The sequence below is a fragment of the Vipera berus genome (genome assembly GCF_964194415.1).
Source record: "Vipera berus genome assembly, chromosome: 14".
Taxonomy (NCBI): Eukaryota; Metazoa; Chordata; class Lepidosauria; order Squamata; family Viperidae; genus Vipera; species Vipera berus.
In genome coordinates, this window is record NC_138217.1 from 1,785,672 (window position 1) to 1,805,442 (window position 19,771).

Genomic DNA, 19,771 nt, shown 5'->3' on the forward strand with positions numbered 1-19,771 from the left:
GAGAGGCTGGGGGAGGGGAGGCTTCCCCCAGGGACTGGTGATCTTCCCTGCCGGCGGCGGCTTCCCCACTGACGTTCTGTGGAAGTCAGTAGTGAAAGCAGCTGCAAATGGCGAACACATGCTTGTGGCTGCTGCAACCGGTCATAAGTGCGAGGCAGTTGCCCAGATTGTGACCACGTGACTGCAGGGATGCTGGGACAGCTGGAACTCTGAAGACGGGTTCAACCTGCCAATCCTTTAGAGCCACTGGAACTTCGAGTGGTTGCTGAAAATATGGTCATAATTCAAGGATTACCCGCACTGAAAACTCAGAGAGCTTGCACTGATTTTAATGCTGAGATGCTCTAAACACAGAAGGAAAGAAACATTAAGCTTCTTCCTTCGATAAATATGATTTCCCTCTGCAGTGCCCGTAAACTGCCATGCAACAAAAAATGAGCAGTTCCACAACTAGATGAACAGGTTCCACCAGGGTAAAATAAAAAGATTTGTTTTGCTGAGAAAAACATGAATGGGCGAAAAAAAAGTTATTTTCTACCCAGTGAACTAGCTTATTCAAATCACTTTTGCATCTAGTTCTTTTGCTTCCTGTATTTTCTGAAGTCAGAGTAGCCTCCTTAAAACCTGTCAGTTTGGCAGGCGACAATGTTAACAGGTATGTGAATTACAATGCCATGCTTTTTAATTAACTTGCATCATTCTACTTTATTATTGTTAGCTGCTGGGACTCTTAATAGATCCAGTGACAGGTACATAAACAGTAAGCCTTCAAATCCCAGTTATTATTTGCTAACAGAGACTTATAATTACCATGCATGAATTTTTAATGATCACTCAACAGAGACAGGCCTGAATTCCTGAGTGCTGGCAGCCCCATTCAGCAAATAAGGTACATCAAATCATGGGTGGCATAACATCTATGCCAATCATACAAATGTGAACCAGTGGCCAGAAGAACTCAGCCCCTCCTGGGCAAGGAGAGGCCACAGGGATACCTGCAAGGCTCTGGTGAGAACTATTCTAGCCATCAGCTGGATAAGTCACTCAGATTTGTTGAGAGTTGGAATCTGACTGTACCGGCCCTTTGCAATTGCTTGAGGCACAGCCTGGCCCAGACATTGGGCAGAGTTCAAGCCTTCTGGCCCTGATTTGAGAAGCAAACAGGGTTCTCAATTATTTCAGATCCCTGTTCCTCCTGGTTGACCAAGTCTTCTGGGAGGTGAGGAGCTCTTGGGTCGACCTCTGCCGGAGAGTATGGTCCCCTCTGCCTTGAAGCCCATTGCTGGACCCAGCAGATCTGACCTTTTTATACAATCTTCCGCCTTCCCTTTTTAGAGAAGGTTGCTGGTTTACAGCTCCTGAAAGGAACAGATGATCTGGAATCAGCCCAGTGACAACGCCCGAAGTGGCGCTGATCGCCCTGGGCAACCTCTGGCAGGTCCATCCTGGTCCTCCTTGATCTCACTTGATACCACTGATTGTGGCATCCGTCTGGCCTCCCCTAGGATATTCGGAGTGGGGGGCACTGTATCACGCGTGCCTTCTCCTTCCTTCCAGTCAGCATTGGCAAGGAGATCAAGCTCGAAGCCCGTGTCTGTGGGGCGTTTGGGGGCTCTACCTCATCAGTTCCCTTTTGAAATGACTCCTCCCTGAACAGGGGGTTGGACTGAGAGACCTCCAAGGTCCCTTCCAATTCTGTTACTACCATCCCTATTTGTTACCCAGCTGTACCCTTCTTGGCTGACCAAGCAACACTGCCAAGGTCCCAGGCTGTGAAGGTGCTTTGGTTCAACTCTGGCAAGCGGATGTGGTGGGTTTAAAGCCCCCCCCCCGGGAGATTTCCCCTCTTTGACACTTCCCCAGTCAGAATCAGCATGCAGCCTGAAGGTTCTGCTGGCTCCTGCGCAAGGGCGAGTAGCAGCCACGGTTAGGGGTGCCTTTGCGTAGGCTTGGCTTGCGCACCAAAAGAGCCAGTTTCTGGCTCGTGAGGCTCATGCCAGAGTCACCTCCCAACTGATTGCCATAATGGCCTCTACATGGGGCTGTCCTCGAAGAGCATTTGGAAGCCGCCACTGGTCCAGAATGCAGCAGCGCAGGTAGTTTTCGTTATCTCTTGCTACATCCCTACTCAGCAAGCTGCACTGGTGTGATTCAAGGCAGTTGTAATCCATAAACTCCTGCATGGCAGAAAGTCAGGCTATTTGCAGTTATCAATGTAAACCGGACCAGGAAACAGACAAGCCTCAACCCTAACCACCTTTATTAGAATATCTGTAGTCACAAAACCTTGTAAGTATTGGGAATGGAAGGCTGCTTTCATAAATCTCTACCTTGGTAGGAACTTAAGTTTATGTTTACCTGTTTATTGCCTTGGTAATAGGACTTCGCTCTCCCCTCTAGAGTAGGACTGCCTTTCTCCCATGGTTTTTGCCTGACCTAGTTGTGGCACTGAGTGGGGCAAGCAGTGGGGCGTGGTTCGGGTCCCCCTCCAATCATCCCGTTGGACCCACAAATCATGATTTCTTTGTGGCAACGCCTGCCTTATGGAACAGCATCCCCACAGATATAGGGAGCCCTGACTCAGTTAGCCTTTCGCAAGGCCCCGAGAACCTGGCTTATTTCCCAGGCATTTGGGTCAGGAGTTTAAGAGAGCTCCGTTGTTCATGCAATTGTACGGTTGCATTGCACTATTTACCTTGGACATCCTGGGCTACTATTTTTAACTGTTATCTTTTTAATCATTTTATAAACCCCAGATTAGGAGCATAGTGGGGTGCACGACTGTACAGGGAAGCTGCAAATGAGTGCTAAGGAATGTGGGTGGGGGCCACAAGTGGGTGGGGGCTGCAGACACTACTTGCTATGGACTGGGGCTCCTCGGAAGAAAAAGCAGAGGGAGTGACTTGCAATCTTCCCTGCTGGCTCCTCATTGGCACTGCTTACGAAAAGCGGCAGGAAAAGTTGCAAGCAGCGACAACTGCATGTGACCATGGGATGCTGCAGCCACTGTAGCTGCAAGCTGGTTGCTACGCACCCAAACAGCCATGCCGGGCCCCGGGAGCGCTGCCACAGCCAGAACCTAAAGGGCTGATTGTAAAAAGCACTCATTCAATGCTGTCATAACTTTGAACAGTTGCTGAATGAGTGGCTGCAATGTGAGGAGTGCCTAAGAATAGTGCCAGACTCAATACGTGGATCGTGTGAACAGGGTAGAAACAGTGCAGGCTCTGCTTTCTCTGCGTCTGCATTTCTCTACAGTTACAAAACTTGTTATTTGTCGGTAACATGTAACCCCAGGTACAGGAGGCAACAATAAAGAGGCTATCAATATACATGAATATTTGGAGCATTTTCTCTGCTGCTCATCCCCCACTCCCCTTGCCTTTCAAAAGAGTTGTGGCGATACCTTGAGGAAAGAGGCTGCTGTTCCTGCTTTTGGAAGTTTCGTTACTGCAGACGTTGTGGAACTGGTCTCTGTTTTAACTTTCTCTACCATTTGCATTTTAGTTATTCCAGGCACTTTGGGCACCGAACTAATAATCCGGCTTGCTTTCTTCATTCTTGGCTGCCTGCTCGATATACATTTACTAACAATCTGCAGAGAGAAAAGAGATTTTCAAAAACTGAGGGCACACAAACTATTCACACACCTGAAAACAGCCCCTCCCTGCCTACTACTTTCTGCACAGGCTACAAATCCTACAGCAATTCCTTCAGTCTCCCCGGACCATGCTCCGCTCAGCCCAAACCCAGCAGCCTTTTGAACACTGACACCATTTGGCTTGGTCAGTATCAATACCGCACGAGGACTGAAATTGCACTAAAAATTGTTTGCATTCTGTAAGTGTGATGGAAATGTTTCCTCTTACACCTTAAACCTGTTTTTCTTCTTTCTGCTTTTCCCAAATTCAGAAGACCGCTTGCCCTGCACTTTGTGACTTCGAAGCTAAGCAACAGATAGATCTGAAATCTTTATCCACTCTGATTCTCAGCTCTCCAAGGATATTTATGAATTTGGAGCAATAGCGCTATTGAGGCCCTTAACTGAAAATATGAGAAGATTTAATAATCAGAACATTAGTGCAAGTTACGTTTGCTTTAACACTTCCTTTCTGAAATCTGTAGAGTTTTTGAATCTATAGTGTGTTTATGGACTAGGCCAAGGCACCAAAGTTTCTTTCATTTCCCTGTATCTGCAATTTCGTATGTACATTCAAGAAAAAATGAGAACCAACTTTTTTCATGTAGAAATAAAATATAAATAGAACAAAGATAATTAGGTTTTCAAACAAGGTTAACACATTATTGGGCAAAAGCTCCATCATTATAACTGAAATAGTTAAAATACCTACATACTTTTCTTATAATAATGCCACAAGATTTTTGCTATAATTACTTAGTCTTGTTATTTGTGCCAGTATTTGACAGAATGTTAAGTTTAAAGCCGGTTTGGCCGTTATTAATTTGGCTGCAGTGACTCAAACTGTAGTCATCCTCCTGCCAGATTATTACAATTCATTCCACTAACGGCTGGGCAGTTTCTGTTTATGTGCCGCTCTGTTACTGAACATGAGCAAAGTTGGTGCTCTCCAGCATCTATTCTGCACAATCCACACTGGTGGTCTTTGCTGCATTTCCAACCTACGTGAAAAGGTTTCCTTGTTGATTTAGAAGCCCAACGCTTGGGCTTGGAACGCTTCTCCCTTGACTAGCCAATGAGATCTCTAAGTAGGATTACTCGGAGAAATATTAAGGTGGTACGAGTGTTACGGAACTCGTGTTCACCCCTTTGGAAACTCAGCAGCAGGTCCAGTTTGGCATCCCTTTACTTGGGTTTTGGGGTCTCTTGATGCAATAATTGTAGAATCTAATACACACACAGGATTTATTTTTCAAGTACTAATTAATACGTTGTAGTATTACCCCATGAGAAGTGCCCTGCATCCCTTGCCCGAGCCCACTGCTGCAAGAGCAGTCTTCAAGAAGCCATGCCTCCTAGAGAGGCTCTTGAACCCCAGCCTGCAAAAGGGCAGGGGGAACGGGGGAAAATATATCCCAGTGCTGCAAGGGGTGCACAAAGGATCCCCCCCCGAACAGCAGGCCCCGGGTCCCTTCTTGGCAGGTGGCAGCACCCACTTGCCCCTCCTGCCTTCCAGTCTGCAGGACATTTCTGTGACCCCTCCCCACATGTAGCAGAGAGACAGACCAGACAGGAAACATGAACAGATAAGCTAATTCTACTTTACTCTGAAAAGGCAATTAGAATCAAACAGAATCTTGCATGTCTGAAAGTACAAATCTCCCCGCTGCCTCCTTTACAGCCTGGAAAGGTAGGGAGGGTCCTTCACCCCGGAGTCTCCCAAGGTCTTTACCACATCTTACAGGCGAGTCCAGGCAGGGCAGGCCAGCTGGGAGGAGGCGGTTGTAAATAAAGTCTGACTTGAATTTTAATAAGGGACTTTGGGGACACGGTGACAGTCGTAAATTCAAGGGCAGGTTTCAAGTTGATTTTTTTTTAATTTCAAATGATTGCTGAACTGTTAAACGAAGACTACCTGTACGTACTAAAGTTTCCTTAAACTGATTAGATCTGCAGCACATACAGGTAATATATTTTGAAATACTGTTGTCCACTAAACTGGATAGTTTTAGCCAATGACCAATTGTTTTTGCAAGCATTCTTTTCACAGAGCCACTTTTGCAATAGAGAGGTTGCAGGAGGTCCTGATTACCTCCGAACTTTGACCTGCAATCATGTTTTGGTCAGGACTAAGCTCTAGGATGCCCAGTTTTACAATGCGGAAAGAATGGAGCCCGTACATGGTAGGAAAAGAAGGCACAGGTACTTCATGGGACCAATGCCAACCCTTACTCAACCTGCAAGGGCTCTGCCTTCCTTGGAGACTAATTTGCCCAGGATCTGCCATGTTCTTTTCTAGTAAAATGGCCACAACCAGAACCCAGGCCAAGAAAAAATGCTTCTGTATCTTAATATGCACTCTATTTAAATATTCATTTAATCAGACAAACTCTTACTCAGAGCCACATCTTATTATGCTATTTGGAGAGATAAGATGTTGGGATCACACAAAGCTCAATCTGCTTCTAGTTAAGCATCTTTTTCCTATGGTGATGAACCTGGCAATAGCAGTTCAGAGATTAATTCTAGTAATATTAGCCCCTTGCAAACCGATGGTACTCTGGGGACCATCAAACTGCAACTTGGTTTTGCTTACCCTCAGAACAACCTATCAATCGTGTGAATTATGTCCACCCTCATCCTGTAACATCATTTGCTATTTGACTGGATGCCACACATAGTACAGGGATTCCTCAGTTAACGATTATTTGTTCAGCGATTGTTCATACTTGTGATTGTGCTGAATGAGCAATAGACACAACAGGTCCTCAGCGTTCCAGCCATCACAGCATCCCCATGATCACACTTTGTGACCTCATTTGGCAGCTTCCTACAAAGTCAATGGGAAGTCAACAGGAAGTTGCAAGTCCTAGTCATGTGAGATTATTGCTTAATGACCTGTGTTGTCCTCCCTTAACAATGGCAACTGGGACTGCTGGAACTGATGTCAATAGATGGCGTGGTCACATGATGTCCCACTTTATGACTTTATTGCTTAGCAACAGCAATTCTGGTTCCAACTACCCTCATTAACCCAAGTATTTGTGCTTGTCCATATCCTTTGGTGGAGCGAAGGTGGTGGTGGTGCATCCATCCTTGTGCTCCTTGACCTCTCAGCAGTATCAGCAACCATGGTATTTTTCTGCATAGGCTGGGGGCACCCTGTTATAGTGGTTTGGTTCCTTCTTCAGTGATCACTCCCAACTATGTTGATGGAGTGGAAGAACGGACTGTCCCTGTGACCACCCACTCGTGGGGTGACTCAGAGCTTGACACTCTCCCTTCTCCTGTTTAACCTCTAGATGAAACCACTGGTTCAAACCATCCATCAATTTGGTATCAACAGTACAAGGTTCCTGCCGTTTTATATCTCAATCCATAGGCATATGAAGCAAAAGATGCTTGCTACTGCTGGTGCTACTGCATTTTGAATCAACTGGTGTGTCTTCAAGGCCAGCCCATGTAGAGTGAAGTTGTCAAGGTGTCGATGCAGTGTCTGGAAACTGTTCAGGTCTGATGGAAAAGAACAGACTTTGGGTCAATCCTGAAGAGGTTGACTAGACTGAATGGCTGTTTGGTCCCCTGGATCAGTGAGGTTTCATTAAGTCTTGGATAGGGACAATTTGTGACTGATGGGAGTTCATCTTGTGTGCCCAGTGCGTTCCTTCCTTGACTGGGAAGTCCTTCAGATGGTCACTCATGCCCTGATCACCTTGTAACCGGATTACCGTAATGCACTCTTCACTAGGCTGCCCTTGAAGATTGAACAGTTGGTTCAAAATGCAGCAGCACCAGCAATAGCAGGCATTTTTGCCCAGGTAAGTCCATATATAAGTATTATTGGTTGACAGTTGGTTTCTGGGTGATGCTGATTGTCACCTACAAAGCTTTTCAATTCATACGATGTAGTTATACAAGGGACCAAAATCTACAATTTTTTGTTGATGTACTCCAGGTCCCCTCTTTTGTAAACTGGCCAGAATTTTCTGGAATAGTAGCCATAACACATTTAAATAAATGATAATAAACAATATTCAAATCCCCCCTTCCTCTCCCTTCCATTCCTTCTCAAATAATTCCAGCCAATTGCATGCCCATGCCTACTGTTCTAATGATAAATGCACCCACAAACTCTGCATGGTTTACTGGAATTTTAATTACAGGATATCAGAATGCTTGAAACAACATGGAAGGAGCACACTAAATCTTGTCCAAAGCTTGGAACAAAGTGCTGGAATGGAAGGTACTTTATTCCAAGTTCAGAACAGTATTAACTTTTCCGCTGTGTTTATTTTAAATCTGAGAATAAACTCAAAAACAGTTACACGTACTCAACAGTAAACTGTGAACAATGTCAATCTTTGAATACTCCAAAGAGCACACAGGGGACTTGCAAGAAATAGTATTTATTTTATTTTACAGCAAAAGGGAGGGTAGAAGAGAAGTGGGCTGTCATAAGACAGCTCAATGAAGACCAAACATATATAGTTACTACTGAATGTAGAGAGGGAGAAAGAGGTTGCAATATTACTAGCTGGCTCTAGCTTGCTGCAACATTTTGTTGTGGTCCAGCTTGCAATAAGACACATTTAGCTGGACAGACACAAGCATGCCATATTTTGTATACACCCAGTTCTTGCTATGAATTATGTTAATTTGCACAATCACATTTGAATCAAAAGCTTGAGCAACAGCTTTAGCAAATCATTTTTTTAAGAGGCCAATAAACAAAAACTTCTCATTGGTTTCCACCTGAATACTGCAGTTTCATCCTATATTTTACAGGGATTTCGGATTTCATTCTGATCTTTACTTAAGAGACAGATCTGCCAGAGACTTTATTTGTTCCAACCCAATTAGTCCTCCTGCTTTAATCTCATTACCCAAATCTCATATACTGGACTCCAGATGCCCAGCACAATTCAGATTCTGTGTTGGAATTATGGGTACAAAGATCTCCAGTGACTTAAACTATGTCAAGTCCCAATTCTCTTCCTTAAAATGACTGATAGGTTCGTCATGGAACAACATCCCCATCACACTCCAGGAATCTGGGACTTTTACTGATTAATTGCCCATGAGAGGCGTAGATGGAAGAGGGACACGGCCACGAGAGTAAGTAAAGGGCAGTCAAGTAGAGCAACAGAGAAATCCTGGTTGGGCATCATTATGATGCTTAGCTTGTGAATTAACTTTTTCCGAAGAAATAAAACACAGATATACAATTTTAAACATCCAGGTCAAAGTCGCCGTTCCCCCTACCGAGCCTTTCCTCCATTCAAGCATCTAGCCCCAAATCAGAGATAAAAACGCGCACGGACCGATTCTCTTCTTCCACGAAGGGCTTGCACCAACCTCCCCCCAAAGGCCCGGCTCTCCCTGGGGCGGCGTTGCCTCGGAGCTAAGCCGGCGCGGGGTGGGCAACTCCGGGCTGCTCATCAGGATCGATCCATTAACTGAGATTTGCGGGCAGCCGGCGTCTCCTCCTTCCTAACCGGGGCCACTTTTGAGATGGGCGGACTGCAATTCCCAGGATGCCGAGCGACGCCGCCTGGGGAATTCTGGGAGTTGCGGGGCACAACACCTCAGCGGTCAGGCCGGGAAGCGCCTGGAAACCCCCCCGCCCCTCCCTCTGCGCGCCCCCCGCCCCGCCCGGGAAGCCGCCCGAAGAGCGCCCCGGCGACCCTCCGCGCGGCCCACCCTGCCCGGGCCGCCTCAGAGCCAGGGCCGCCCGCCGCGCGGCCCTCGAGGGCCGGCAGCTCCGCCGCGGACTGGCCGGGCCCAGCTGCCCCGCCGCCGAGCTCCCCGGGCCTCAAAGGCCGAGCGTGCCAGCGCCCCGGCCTTACCTGAAGCGCCGCTGCCTCCTTCCGCGGAGGGCGACCGGGCGGGCGCGGCGCTTCTTCGCTCCCTCGGCGCGCTGGGCGCCACCGCGCAGGCGCCGACGGGGTCGCAACTGCACGCCCCGCCCCCAAGCCTGGCGAGGGGAGCGCGCACGCGCCTAGGGAGGGGCGGGGCCAGTCAGCTGCTGCCGCTGCTGCTTCTTCGCCGGCTGTTCCGTGTCCCTCCCTCCGCACATTCACCGTTCCTTCCTTTTCCTATCCGCGGCTCCTCCGCAGGGCTTGGGCAGGCAGAGGGAAGTTGCCTCCCGGGCGTTCCTGGCCGGTGCACGGAAGGCCCTCGCTGCTGGCGCCCTCCCGGGCGGGCGCTGCCCGGTTCAGGTGGTGGGAGCCTCCAGCCAGGCGGGTTGGGCTGGCTGGTCGCGGAGGGCTGAGCTTCGGTGGCCCTTCCGGACCTCCTCGACGTTTGCCCCCTTCTGGCTACTGGCAAGCACGGAAGCGCCGCCTGAAATCAGAAAATGCGTGGTCTTCCTTTTGAGGTGGGTCCGAGGGAAGCCCAGGCAGCGACTCCCCTCTGGAAGCCAGCGGGATTTTGAGGGCCAGGAGATGAAAGCAGGAAACGCCACTTTTGAGTGACAACCCAATTCGGTTGGGAGGAGGAGAGGGAAAGGTGGAGCTCTCCCCTCCCCTACACACACATGCACGCACGCACAAGTATGTCTAGCACTTAGCCCTTAGACTTATATACCGCTTCACAGGCCTCTAAGCGGTTTACAGAGTCAGCCTCTTGCCCCCAACAATCTGGGTCCTCATTTTGCCGACCTCGGAAAGGATGGAAGGCTGAGTCAGCTGTGAGCTGGTCAGGATCGAACTGCTGGCAGTCAGCAGAGTTCGTTTGCAATGCTGCATTCTAACCATTGTGCCACTATGGCATGTATGGTTTTGCTATCTTATTACCAGGTTGCGATAGGAAAGCTACACATCCATCCTGGTGTTGTAAGCCCTCCGCTGCTGGGGGAGCTTCCAGAGAGGCTCTGTTAAGCTTCCAGGTGCTGTGGGCGGAATATGAACATGCACACCTGTCAGCGCCTCACTCTTTTCCTTTAGGAGTTGCCCAAGCCAAGGAAAACACACATTTGAGGCCGGGAAGTGCTTCAGGGCAGGTATCGGCACAGGGCTGGTGCTTCACCTCAGACCCGTTTTGCTAGAATCAGGCAGCTTTCTTTAAGGAGATCCTTGGCAGCCGGTTTGCTGGCCTTCCTGGCAGGTGGGCCTCAGGTAGGGATCCTCAGAAGCATCCTTGGAGACAAATGCCAGCTTTTTCCTAATGCTGGGGATCAGTACCCGATCCTCACCTCCAAGAGATTCTTATGTACAATTCACAGCATCTTCCTATTAGGGCCACTTCAGTTGCTGCTTCAAGTCGTAACAGCCTTAGAATGCCTGACCTAGAAAGTAGCAGCCATAATCTCCACAGGTGGGGTTGAAACGGGCATTCCCAGACAAGCTTTCTGCTTCCTCCCTCCCTTGTGCCCCCCCCACCAATTAGAGAGAGGTTGGCACAAACAACCCAAGATTTACCCAAGTAGAACAGAAGAATTGGGAGCCATCTCTTGGTCTCTTCTCAACAGTCCCACTAGGAGTGCAAAGCTTCATGGAGGACACTGTGCTGGTGGAGTAAAGCTCGCACTATTGACTCAAGACTCAACTGAAGCCTTCCCCCGAGAGGACCACCTCCATGCCCTCTGAGCCTGTTACTCCCCGGGAGACCTTTGTACGGCACCTACACGCCACTCTTTGTAGCGCACCGTCAGCTTCTGTCTTAGGCTTCAGGCAAAGCCTCTTGAGAAAAGGAATTTCCAACAGGACTAGGTGTCAGGGCTGGATTGCTAAGATGCATAGGGAGGAAACGGGATTCTAAGAAGCCCTTCGTGGACCACGAGAGCCTACAAAAATGCCAAGATCACTAACACAGGTGTCTGATGGAGAAGTGGACCATTCCCATAACAAACCAAAGATGGATGATTGGGCAGAGCTGGTTTTGCTTCTTCAGTTCTGAGATGTGTATTCAATAAAGTTTATCTTTTATGGCACTTCAAAGCCTTGAAGATTCCTTAGTTTTGAGTTTGCGAGTTAGATGGCTGACATTAGGGTGTTTTCTAGTGTAACACACACACACACCCAGAGAGAGAGAGAGAGAGAGAGAGAGAGAGAGAGAGAGAGTTTTGGAATGTCCACTCCACTCCACAATGCCCTGCTTCATTCTGGGCCAGTGTTTCTCAAACTTGTCAACTTTGTTGATTTTCACAGTATATGCCAGACACTGTCATATCTTTCCAGCTTGCTCAAAAAGGATCAAGCCATAATGGGTTAAAGTTTTAGGCAAGTGAAATGCAAGAATAAATCAACCAGGCTGGATTAATAAACTATTAACTTTACATTCAAGTGCTTTAGGGCTTGTATAGCTTCCTAGGTATGTGGGGGTCAAAGAGGAATTGCTGGCAAGCCCCTCTTCTCTCTGGTCAGTTGGGGAAGAGAATTCCTCTGCAGAAAACAGCACATTTGCATTTGCCACATTAGTGCCTTAAGAAAGTGTTGGGTGTGCATGAATGTAGTTGGAATTTTAAGATCCTGTTAGTGCTGCCTTAGGGACTGAATCCGTCTAGGACAGGGGTGTCAAACTGCCAGCCCGCAGGCTGGACGCATCACAAGGAAACCGCACCCACCCCATTGCCGGCAATGGGAAAAAAGCTCCGCTATGTCACGCGACAGCACGAGTTTGACATGTCTGCTTAGGAAATTGAGTCAAAAGGCTTGTCCTACTTCCTCTAAAAGCTGTGCTTACAAGACACATCGATAATATGACTTACACAACTGAGTTTTCCAGGTTTACATCGGCTAACTACATGGGCTGGATTCAGCAGTAAGATCGTGCATCAACCATAGAGGGTTACGGTCAGTATAATCATTTCAAGGGTTGTTTTCATCTTATGAGTGGACTTGTGGAACCTCAGTGACTCTAGGATGCTGTGATGTTCCCAAAGTGACACCGTGTCTTTTTTCTCCTTTTATGCATGAACAGTAATCATACATATATATTGAAATTATAAATGAAAAAAGGCACCAGGCTTTGAACTATCAAGTCAGCAACGGACACATCCTGAACAGGATTCGCACCTTGTACGGCTGGAGTCTCTGTATAAATGGGGCATAGCATCCTCCCCTCCCTGACTGTGGGCCCCCAAATCAAACACAGTTGACCGGCTGTAAGCTGAGGGCATATACTGCTCCAGTATCTGATTTTTTAAAAATATAAATGATGCTGCGCGTTTCAATGGTTAGATGGCCCTAGACATTTGTATTTGAACATAGATCTTTTAACATTTATTTTTTATTGTGTTTTACTAATCTAGGTGAAATATTAATATATATTGCTAGTCCATGTATGTTATGCCATATGCTAAATAAATAATAAATTGAAACTAGTGAATAAGACTTATCTGATGGACGTTTGAATGGTGGCTAAGCTTTCTTGTGATGGGCTGGCTTTGAGGACAATAAGATTGCCTAAGTGTAGTCCATTCCTATAGAATGAAGTAGAAGCTCCTGGTGTGGAAAAAAGCTTCTGCCTGACAACTGTGACCTTCAAAACTACAGGTAGATCCTTGATCAGTAGAGTAGAATCCAGATACCAAAAGATTTGCACAAACAGGATGAGGGGAGACTTGCCGAGGGACAAAGCTCACGGGGAAAGGACAATCAAAGCTGTGCAAAATTGGTTCTTGACTTTTATCATTTCATCATTAAAGACATGGGAGGGGGAGGGTTTTGTAACTGGCTGTCTTTGGACAACACATTTAATGTTAATTTAATCATGGTTTATTCAAACCAGTTTCCTAGGTTTACATAACACACTGAATCACAAACTAATCCCATGGGCTGGATTGGCACAAAATTGCATCATCTGCAACATCTTCCAGGTGTTGGGATTGTATCTCCAGCAGGAAGTCATTCAGCAACAGCCAGAGGTTGTGCGTTGTTCATTCATGTAAGATTAAAACATAGTCGGCTATTTTGCAATTCAGTGTTTTGTACAAATACAGCCACTGGCTGTTTTAAAGTAAAGCAGGGTCAAGGAAAATTATTCTTGGAGCAACTTCACAAAGAAAAATAGAAAAATAGAAGGGACTGGAAGAACTTGAGGGATTTGATGTTGCTACTTCTTGGAAAGAAAATGAGCTCAGTTCCATTTGAGGCATTCGTTTCTGAAGCACAAGATTATCACTTTTCAGAAAAGCATAGGTTTATAATTAAAACTGAAATTAATGCTTAAATTATACAATCTCTTCCATACCTACATGCCTGCATGTAAAATTTGCCTGGCTATCAAAGCAATCCTCTTGCAGATCACCAACACACACTGTCTCCCTTTTATCTAGGTTCATCAACTCAATACCAACAGAACTATATATAAATAAAAAATGCCAGAAAGGGCAGAGAAGCAGAACAGATTGGCCCATTTCCCTCGGTGGGATGGCTTTGCCAATTCCTGCAGCTCTGGATATGGAATAACAATGCAAGGGAGAAACTGCAGTCATTCAGCAATCGTGCTGCTTAAAGGAATCAATAAAATAAATAAAAGCCCTTAAAACTTTTAATTTTCAAGACATGCCTCAAGTTCACAAAACAACACTGTGGCCTTCCTTAAACCTGTTATGACTTTTAGTGACTCAAAGGAGCTTTATTAATGCTCCCAATCTCTACAACCCCATTAGGCCAGCATTAATTTGATACCTACTGGACCTCGTAAGGAGGACTGGAGAGCCTACAATACTTGTTTGAGGATTCAGAACAGAGTCCAAATACTTTGTTGGGACTCTAGGGAATTTGGGGAGGATTCCCCCTTATTCTGTGAGTGAATAGCTGATGCTTAACCTTGAGCAAGGTTCAGCAGGAAAGGATAACACTGCAGGCAAAGTGTAGGAAACTCCTGGGCCAACATGTGGCCTTGAATCATTTCAACAAGATGACCAAAGGCATTCTCCTTTTCTCTGCTAGATGACAACTGGGGGTCCTTCAGTTCTGATGAACCAACCTGTTATCTAAATACTTTAGGTCAGCGGTAGGCAGCCTCGGCTCTTTTATGACTCATGGACTTCAACTTCAGGAATTCTGGGAGTTGAAGTCCATGAGTCATAAAAGAGCCGAGGTTGCCTACCCCTGCTTTAGGTCCTCACAACCTGGGTGCCCTTTCCCCTGTCTCTTCATAATGGAATAACCTACAATAGTTACCTTAGAACAGGGGTCTTCCAACTTAGCTGTTTTATGACTTGTGGACTTCAACTCCCAGAATTCCTCAGCCAGGCAAGCTGGCTGAGGAATTCTGGGAGTTGAAGTCCACAAGTCATAAAACGGCCAAGTTGGAAAACCCCTGCCTTAGAAGAATAAATATATGGCTGGCTAATGGAATGAGAAAGCTTCATTACAGGGTTATTGAATATTTTCTGCCTCAAATAATAGTAATAAAGAATATGATCACATTTAGCTTCATTTTTAAAAAAAAAAAAACCTTACATAAATGATTCCATTAAGAACTCTTAATTCACTGAGGTGCCCTTCAGAAGGGGCCTTCTGTGGATGAACCTTCTTCTTCAACTGACACAAAGATAGAAGCTGCTTTTTGACCCTGGAGGTGATTCAAAGCCGCAGACAGCTTGATCCTCCATGTCTGAAAGCCCCTTTCCTTGGGAAAAAAAATTCCAGTTTTAACAAAGGACGACCAAGGGCATGTCTGCAAAAGGCTTATGTATCTCATCTTCATAAACCTAAGTACATCACCATCCAAACTAGGACATCAGAACAGAGTTCTAACTTCTAGACTTCTGGGAGGAAAAAGCAATATGGAATTCCTATTTAAATATTTTCTGGTATGAGAGATGCTGTGATAGTCAGACACCACAAGCTGGCCACTCCCGTGATGGGCTATTTCCCAGTGTTCAAATAGCTGGATTTTAACTCAAGGATCAGAGCAGCTATGGAGGCTCTTGCTTCTGTAGTGATTTTTAGCCCCCTTTAACAAGCAGAATTCCATTACTTGCCCAAATTATGGGAAACTGTGGGGAAAGCTGCTCAGTCCCTATTCATAGCCTCTCTGAACAAAATCAGAATTTCAGTTTAGCTTCCTGGTCTCTCACCCGTTACTCAAAGTTGAAAGTTTTAGCCTTCCAAGTCACTTCTGAACTTCTTGGTAAAAGTGGCTTTGAATTAACAAGACAAAACTTATGTGGTATGATTGTACGGGACAGATAAGGAGATTGTTTCTGTCCATATGAAACATAAAGAGAGATTCCCTTCCTGTGTGAGGATTCTGGGCTTAATCCCTGTTTCTGACTGCCAGTGCCAATTCTTTTCCAGCATGACAATTCACGAATGATGCCTGTTCAATCTTAAAACAAACTGTTGGAATTTCTGAAAAATATAAAATGGTCCCTCAATCATCATTGTACAAGTTATTAAAACATCTTATCAAAACATTTCTCTTTCCCAGCAAAAACAGGGTGGCAGTGAAAAAAATATTTTCCGTAAGCAAAGTCTTTCCAAAGTCCCAACCAAGAAAGTGCAGAGGCCCAATCCTGCCCTCCCAATTCCCGCCAGCGGATCAGAGAAATGTTTAGCTGCTTGTGCGGGGGCGGGGGGAGGCCGGCTTGGGGCCAACTGCGGAGAAACCCACCATAGACCCTCACGTTGCTGCAGTCGGGTAGGAAACTGGGCACGAAGTCCTTGTTTATGAACGGGGCGATTTTGCAGATTATCTTCTCTGGTCTTTAGAATGTCTGAAGACCTCCTCAACTTCTCCACACACCTCCCATCTTTTGGGGTCCACAGAAAAAGGAGAAGGCCTTAAGAGCTAGCCATCACCCTCTTCTCTTCCAGTCTCTGGCCTTTGTTCTCTAAGTGATTGATTAGTTGGGCGCATCTTCGGTAAAACCTTCCACCAAAAGAGTCTCAAAGGAAAAAAGGCAAGGAAAAGCTTTTTTTAAAAAATGTTCCGATTGTGCATGAAGCTCCTAATTTACTTATTTATTAGAAAGAAACTTGTTTAAATCGAGGTCTAAATTTGCAAGTAGTGGCCACGATGGGTGAACATCCTGGCGGCACTCCATTAGAATCCACAGCAGTGGCCAGAAAAGGAAAAACCTCCTGCTCTTCAAAGGTGCCCGAGAAGAAGAGACTGCCAGAACCTCCCAAGGTGAGGCGTGTTCCACTGCAAGGGAACCCTGCCAGGAACTCCTTCAGGCACGTTCCTTCCAAGACAGTTTGCTTTCCTCTGTTCCTGTTCCTGATCTGGTGAAAGGAATCTTCCTCTGAAGAAAATCAGCTTCCTCCGAGGGCTTCTAGGTCAGCAGAGGGGGGCAGGGAGGGGGGCTTCCTCCCCTCCTGAAGGATCCGGAAAGGCTGGAATGTCAGAGGGGCCGATAGAGCAAACACCGCCAGCCTCCTCCTCCTCCTCCTCCTCGGCTGAGCTGGCTTCTACACCTCAGTGGAGAAGAGGATGCTCTGCCTCTTGCTGTCTGGGGTGGGAATCGTCTCCAGTTGCAGGAAATAGAGGAGAACCTGAACCTGGAACGCAGATAAGAGGAGGGGGACAGATCAATGGGGAGGGGGCAACTGCAACGGCAGGCAGGGCCAGGAGAGCCCAGCAGTTCTCCAATTCATCAGGCATTCAAAAGCCTGGGCAACAGCTCGCAATTACAGCTTGACTGGCTTTCATGGACATGTAGTCCTCAACTTATGGCCACCATTAGAACCAGAATTTGTGTTGCTAAGCAAGGCAGTGACGGGACTCACCCCTGATTTTACAACTTTTTTTGCTGCGGTCATTAAGCAGCCCCCCCTCTCCGCACCCCCAGCCCCACTTGTTAAATGAATCATGCAGCGGTTCAGCGAATCCAGCTTCTCCCACCGACTTCCTCAAGGAGAGAACTGAGGAGGAGGAACTGCCTGGGAGTGAAAGCAATTAATCAGTGGGACAGCCGGATGCTCCGTCCCTGGAGGCTCTCAAGAAGAGGCCGGACAGCCCTTTGCCCAGAATGGTATAGCGTCTCCTGCTTGAGAAGGGGGCTGGACCAGAAGACCTCCAAAATCTCTTCCAACTCTGTTACTCTCTTATCCTTTGCTTCTCTGAAGCCTGCTGGGCAAGTTGCAAAAGAAGATCGCATGACCCTGGGATGCTACAATCGTTGTAAATACATGCTGGTTGCCTAGCACCCAAATAGCAATAGCCCTTAGACTTATGGAGCCTTGGTGGAGCAGTGGGCTGATGCCTCCTTAAGTAACACCAGCTGCCTGCAATTAGTGCAGGTTCGCGTCCCACCAGGCTCAAGGTTGACTCAGCCTTCCATCCTTCCGAGGTAGGTAAAATGAGGACCCAGATTGTTGGGGGCAATAAGCTGACTTTGTAATAATGCCGCTTGGGGGTGTGTGAAAGCCCTAATAAGCAGGCATATACATAGAATGAAGGATACTGCTAAGCTTGTAAGCCGCCCTGAGTCTTCGGAGAAGGGCGGGATATAAATGGAATTAAAATAAATAAAAATAAAAAATATACCGCTTCACAGTGCTTTACAGCCCTCTCTAAGCCGTTTATAGTCAGCATATTTGCCCCCAACAATCTGGGTCCTCATTTTACCGACCTCGGAAGGAGGGAAGGCTGAGTCAACCTTGAGCCGGGAGAATCAAACTGCCAAACTGCTGGCGGTCGACAGAAGTAGTAACCACTGTGCCACCATGTGCCAAATTCTGATTATGTCTCTCTGGGGATGCTGCAGGGACCATTAAGTATGAGGACTGGGCATGTCGGTATTTTAGTGCTGCAGTAACTTCAGCAAATGATGAAAGAAGGAGAAAATACGAGATATGTTGAGGTACAAGGAATATAGATTTCCATCCTTTAAATATGTTCCTAGAGCTGGTTATGAAACATAACCCAAATATGCTAAAACACATATGAACCCATGAAAATCCTTAACCATAACATTACGAACTGGCAACAAACAGCCCTGATGAAACGGCCAATATTGCTACCAGTCAAGAAACATTTGGGGAAGAACAACCCGGCTGTGAGAGGCTCCCAAGGCTCATTCCAGCTGGCATTTGGGCAGCTTCTTTGCCCCACTGGCAAAGGTGGATCTGGGACTTGGTCCCCTTAGGAAGAACCAGGATAGGTTGAAATTCTTCAGTTTGAATGGACGAACACACATTTACTGATTGCAGTTTCCTGGAAAGGGCACCTCCACAGTGGGCGGACTGTGCTTCTGCTTCACCTTCTCCAGTTCTGTGCATTCTCCCACTCATTTTGAGCAACAGGGCCACACAGTGGAAACCCTGGCACCCTATTATGTAGACGTTACTACTGCATGCTACACCCTAGGCTCAGTCAACTAGGAAGGAGCAACTGACTACATGCTCAGCTCCAGATCTTCAGGAGGAAATTATGGCCAACAGTGCGGAAGGTCCACATCCCAGAGAGTCAAGATGGCTGCACTCTTCTTTTTCCTTCTGGCATAAATATTACCTGGGCCCAAGTCCTAATTCAAAGGGTCCACATAAACTGCACCATCCAACAGGCCCTGGATTACTCTGCTACATCTGTCTACAACACCTGGCATAGCCAGGAAATAAGATCAACCGTTTAATTCAGAAGGTTAAGAGTTCCACAGTTCAAAGCAACTGGAACTGCTCTGTCTTGATGACCTGAATAGGATTCGGAGTCCAATCCAAGTAATCGATCTTCTGCCTGCTTAACGAACGGCTTGTCCAGGGCCCGAGGACCAAGGCCACGGGAACAGCCAAGTCACAGACTTGAGTGCTCCTGTGGTCTCACTCCTCAACTCCTGCACAAACGGTTGGGCCATCAGAGCATTTACAACCAGCAAACTCCTTGGTAAGGAACATTTCTTTGCTACCATCTTACTTCCTCTAGTTTCAATATTCTTTCCCCCCCCCCCTTCCTTTTGGTCATTTACAGTACTCTTCAGTTATTTCCCTCCCTAGCTGGTATCTCCTGAAAAGAACCTCTTCTGAATTCTTCTGGGAAAGGAATGGAACGAAGGAAAATCTTTTCGGCTGCTTCATTGGAAATTAGGCCCAGAAGGGCATCCATGTTCAAATCTTCTTTGATCAGCCAGTTATGGGATGGCTGTGGACAAGCCCTGCTCTCTTCTCCTGAACTTTTTTTCCCCTTTCTAAGCTCCTTGTAAGAAAAGGGGATATAAAATGGCTGGACAAAAAATGG

At 46.7% G+C, this 19,771-nt stretch overlaps 2 protein-coding genes across 3 annotated transcripts in view; both read right to left on the minus strand.

Annotated features, from left to right (window-relative positions):
* The window catches only part of SPECC1L (sperm antigen with calponin homology and coiled-coil domains 1 like), a 77,281-nt gene extending 67,704 nt beyond the window's left edge, over positions 1-9,577 (minus strand). The window contains exons 1-2 of one of the 2 annotated variants that reach the window (XM_081338954.1): positions 9,487-9,577; positions 3,407-3,595 (exon numbers count right to left, since the gene is read on the minus strand). In XM_081338954.1, the coding sequence (XP_081195080.1) occupies positions 3,407-3,559 (153 nt within the window). In that variant the 5' untranslated portion in view covers positions 3,560-3,595; positions 9,487-9,577. Of the gene's footprint in view, positions 1-3,406; positions 3,602-9,486 lie in introns of those variants that run through there. The other variant, XM_081338955.1, reaches the window with a different exon arrangement.
* A 5,459-nt stretch (positions 9,578-15,036) lies between these two features.
* BCR (BCR activator of RhoGEF and GTPase) overlaps positions 15,037-19,771 on the minus strand; it is a 75,221-nt gene continuing 70,486 nt past the window's right edge. Inside the window, exon 23 of the mRNA XM_081339295.1 lies at positions 15,037-17,097. Within this exon, the coding sequence (XP_081195421.1) occupies positions 17,008-17,097 (90 nt within the window). The 3' untranslated portion in view covers positions 15,037-17,007. The remainder of the gene's footprint in view (positions 17,098-19,771) is intronic.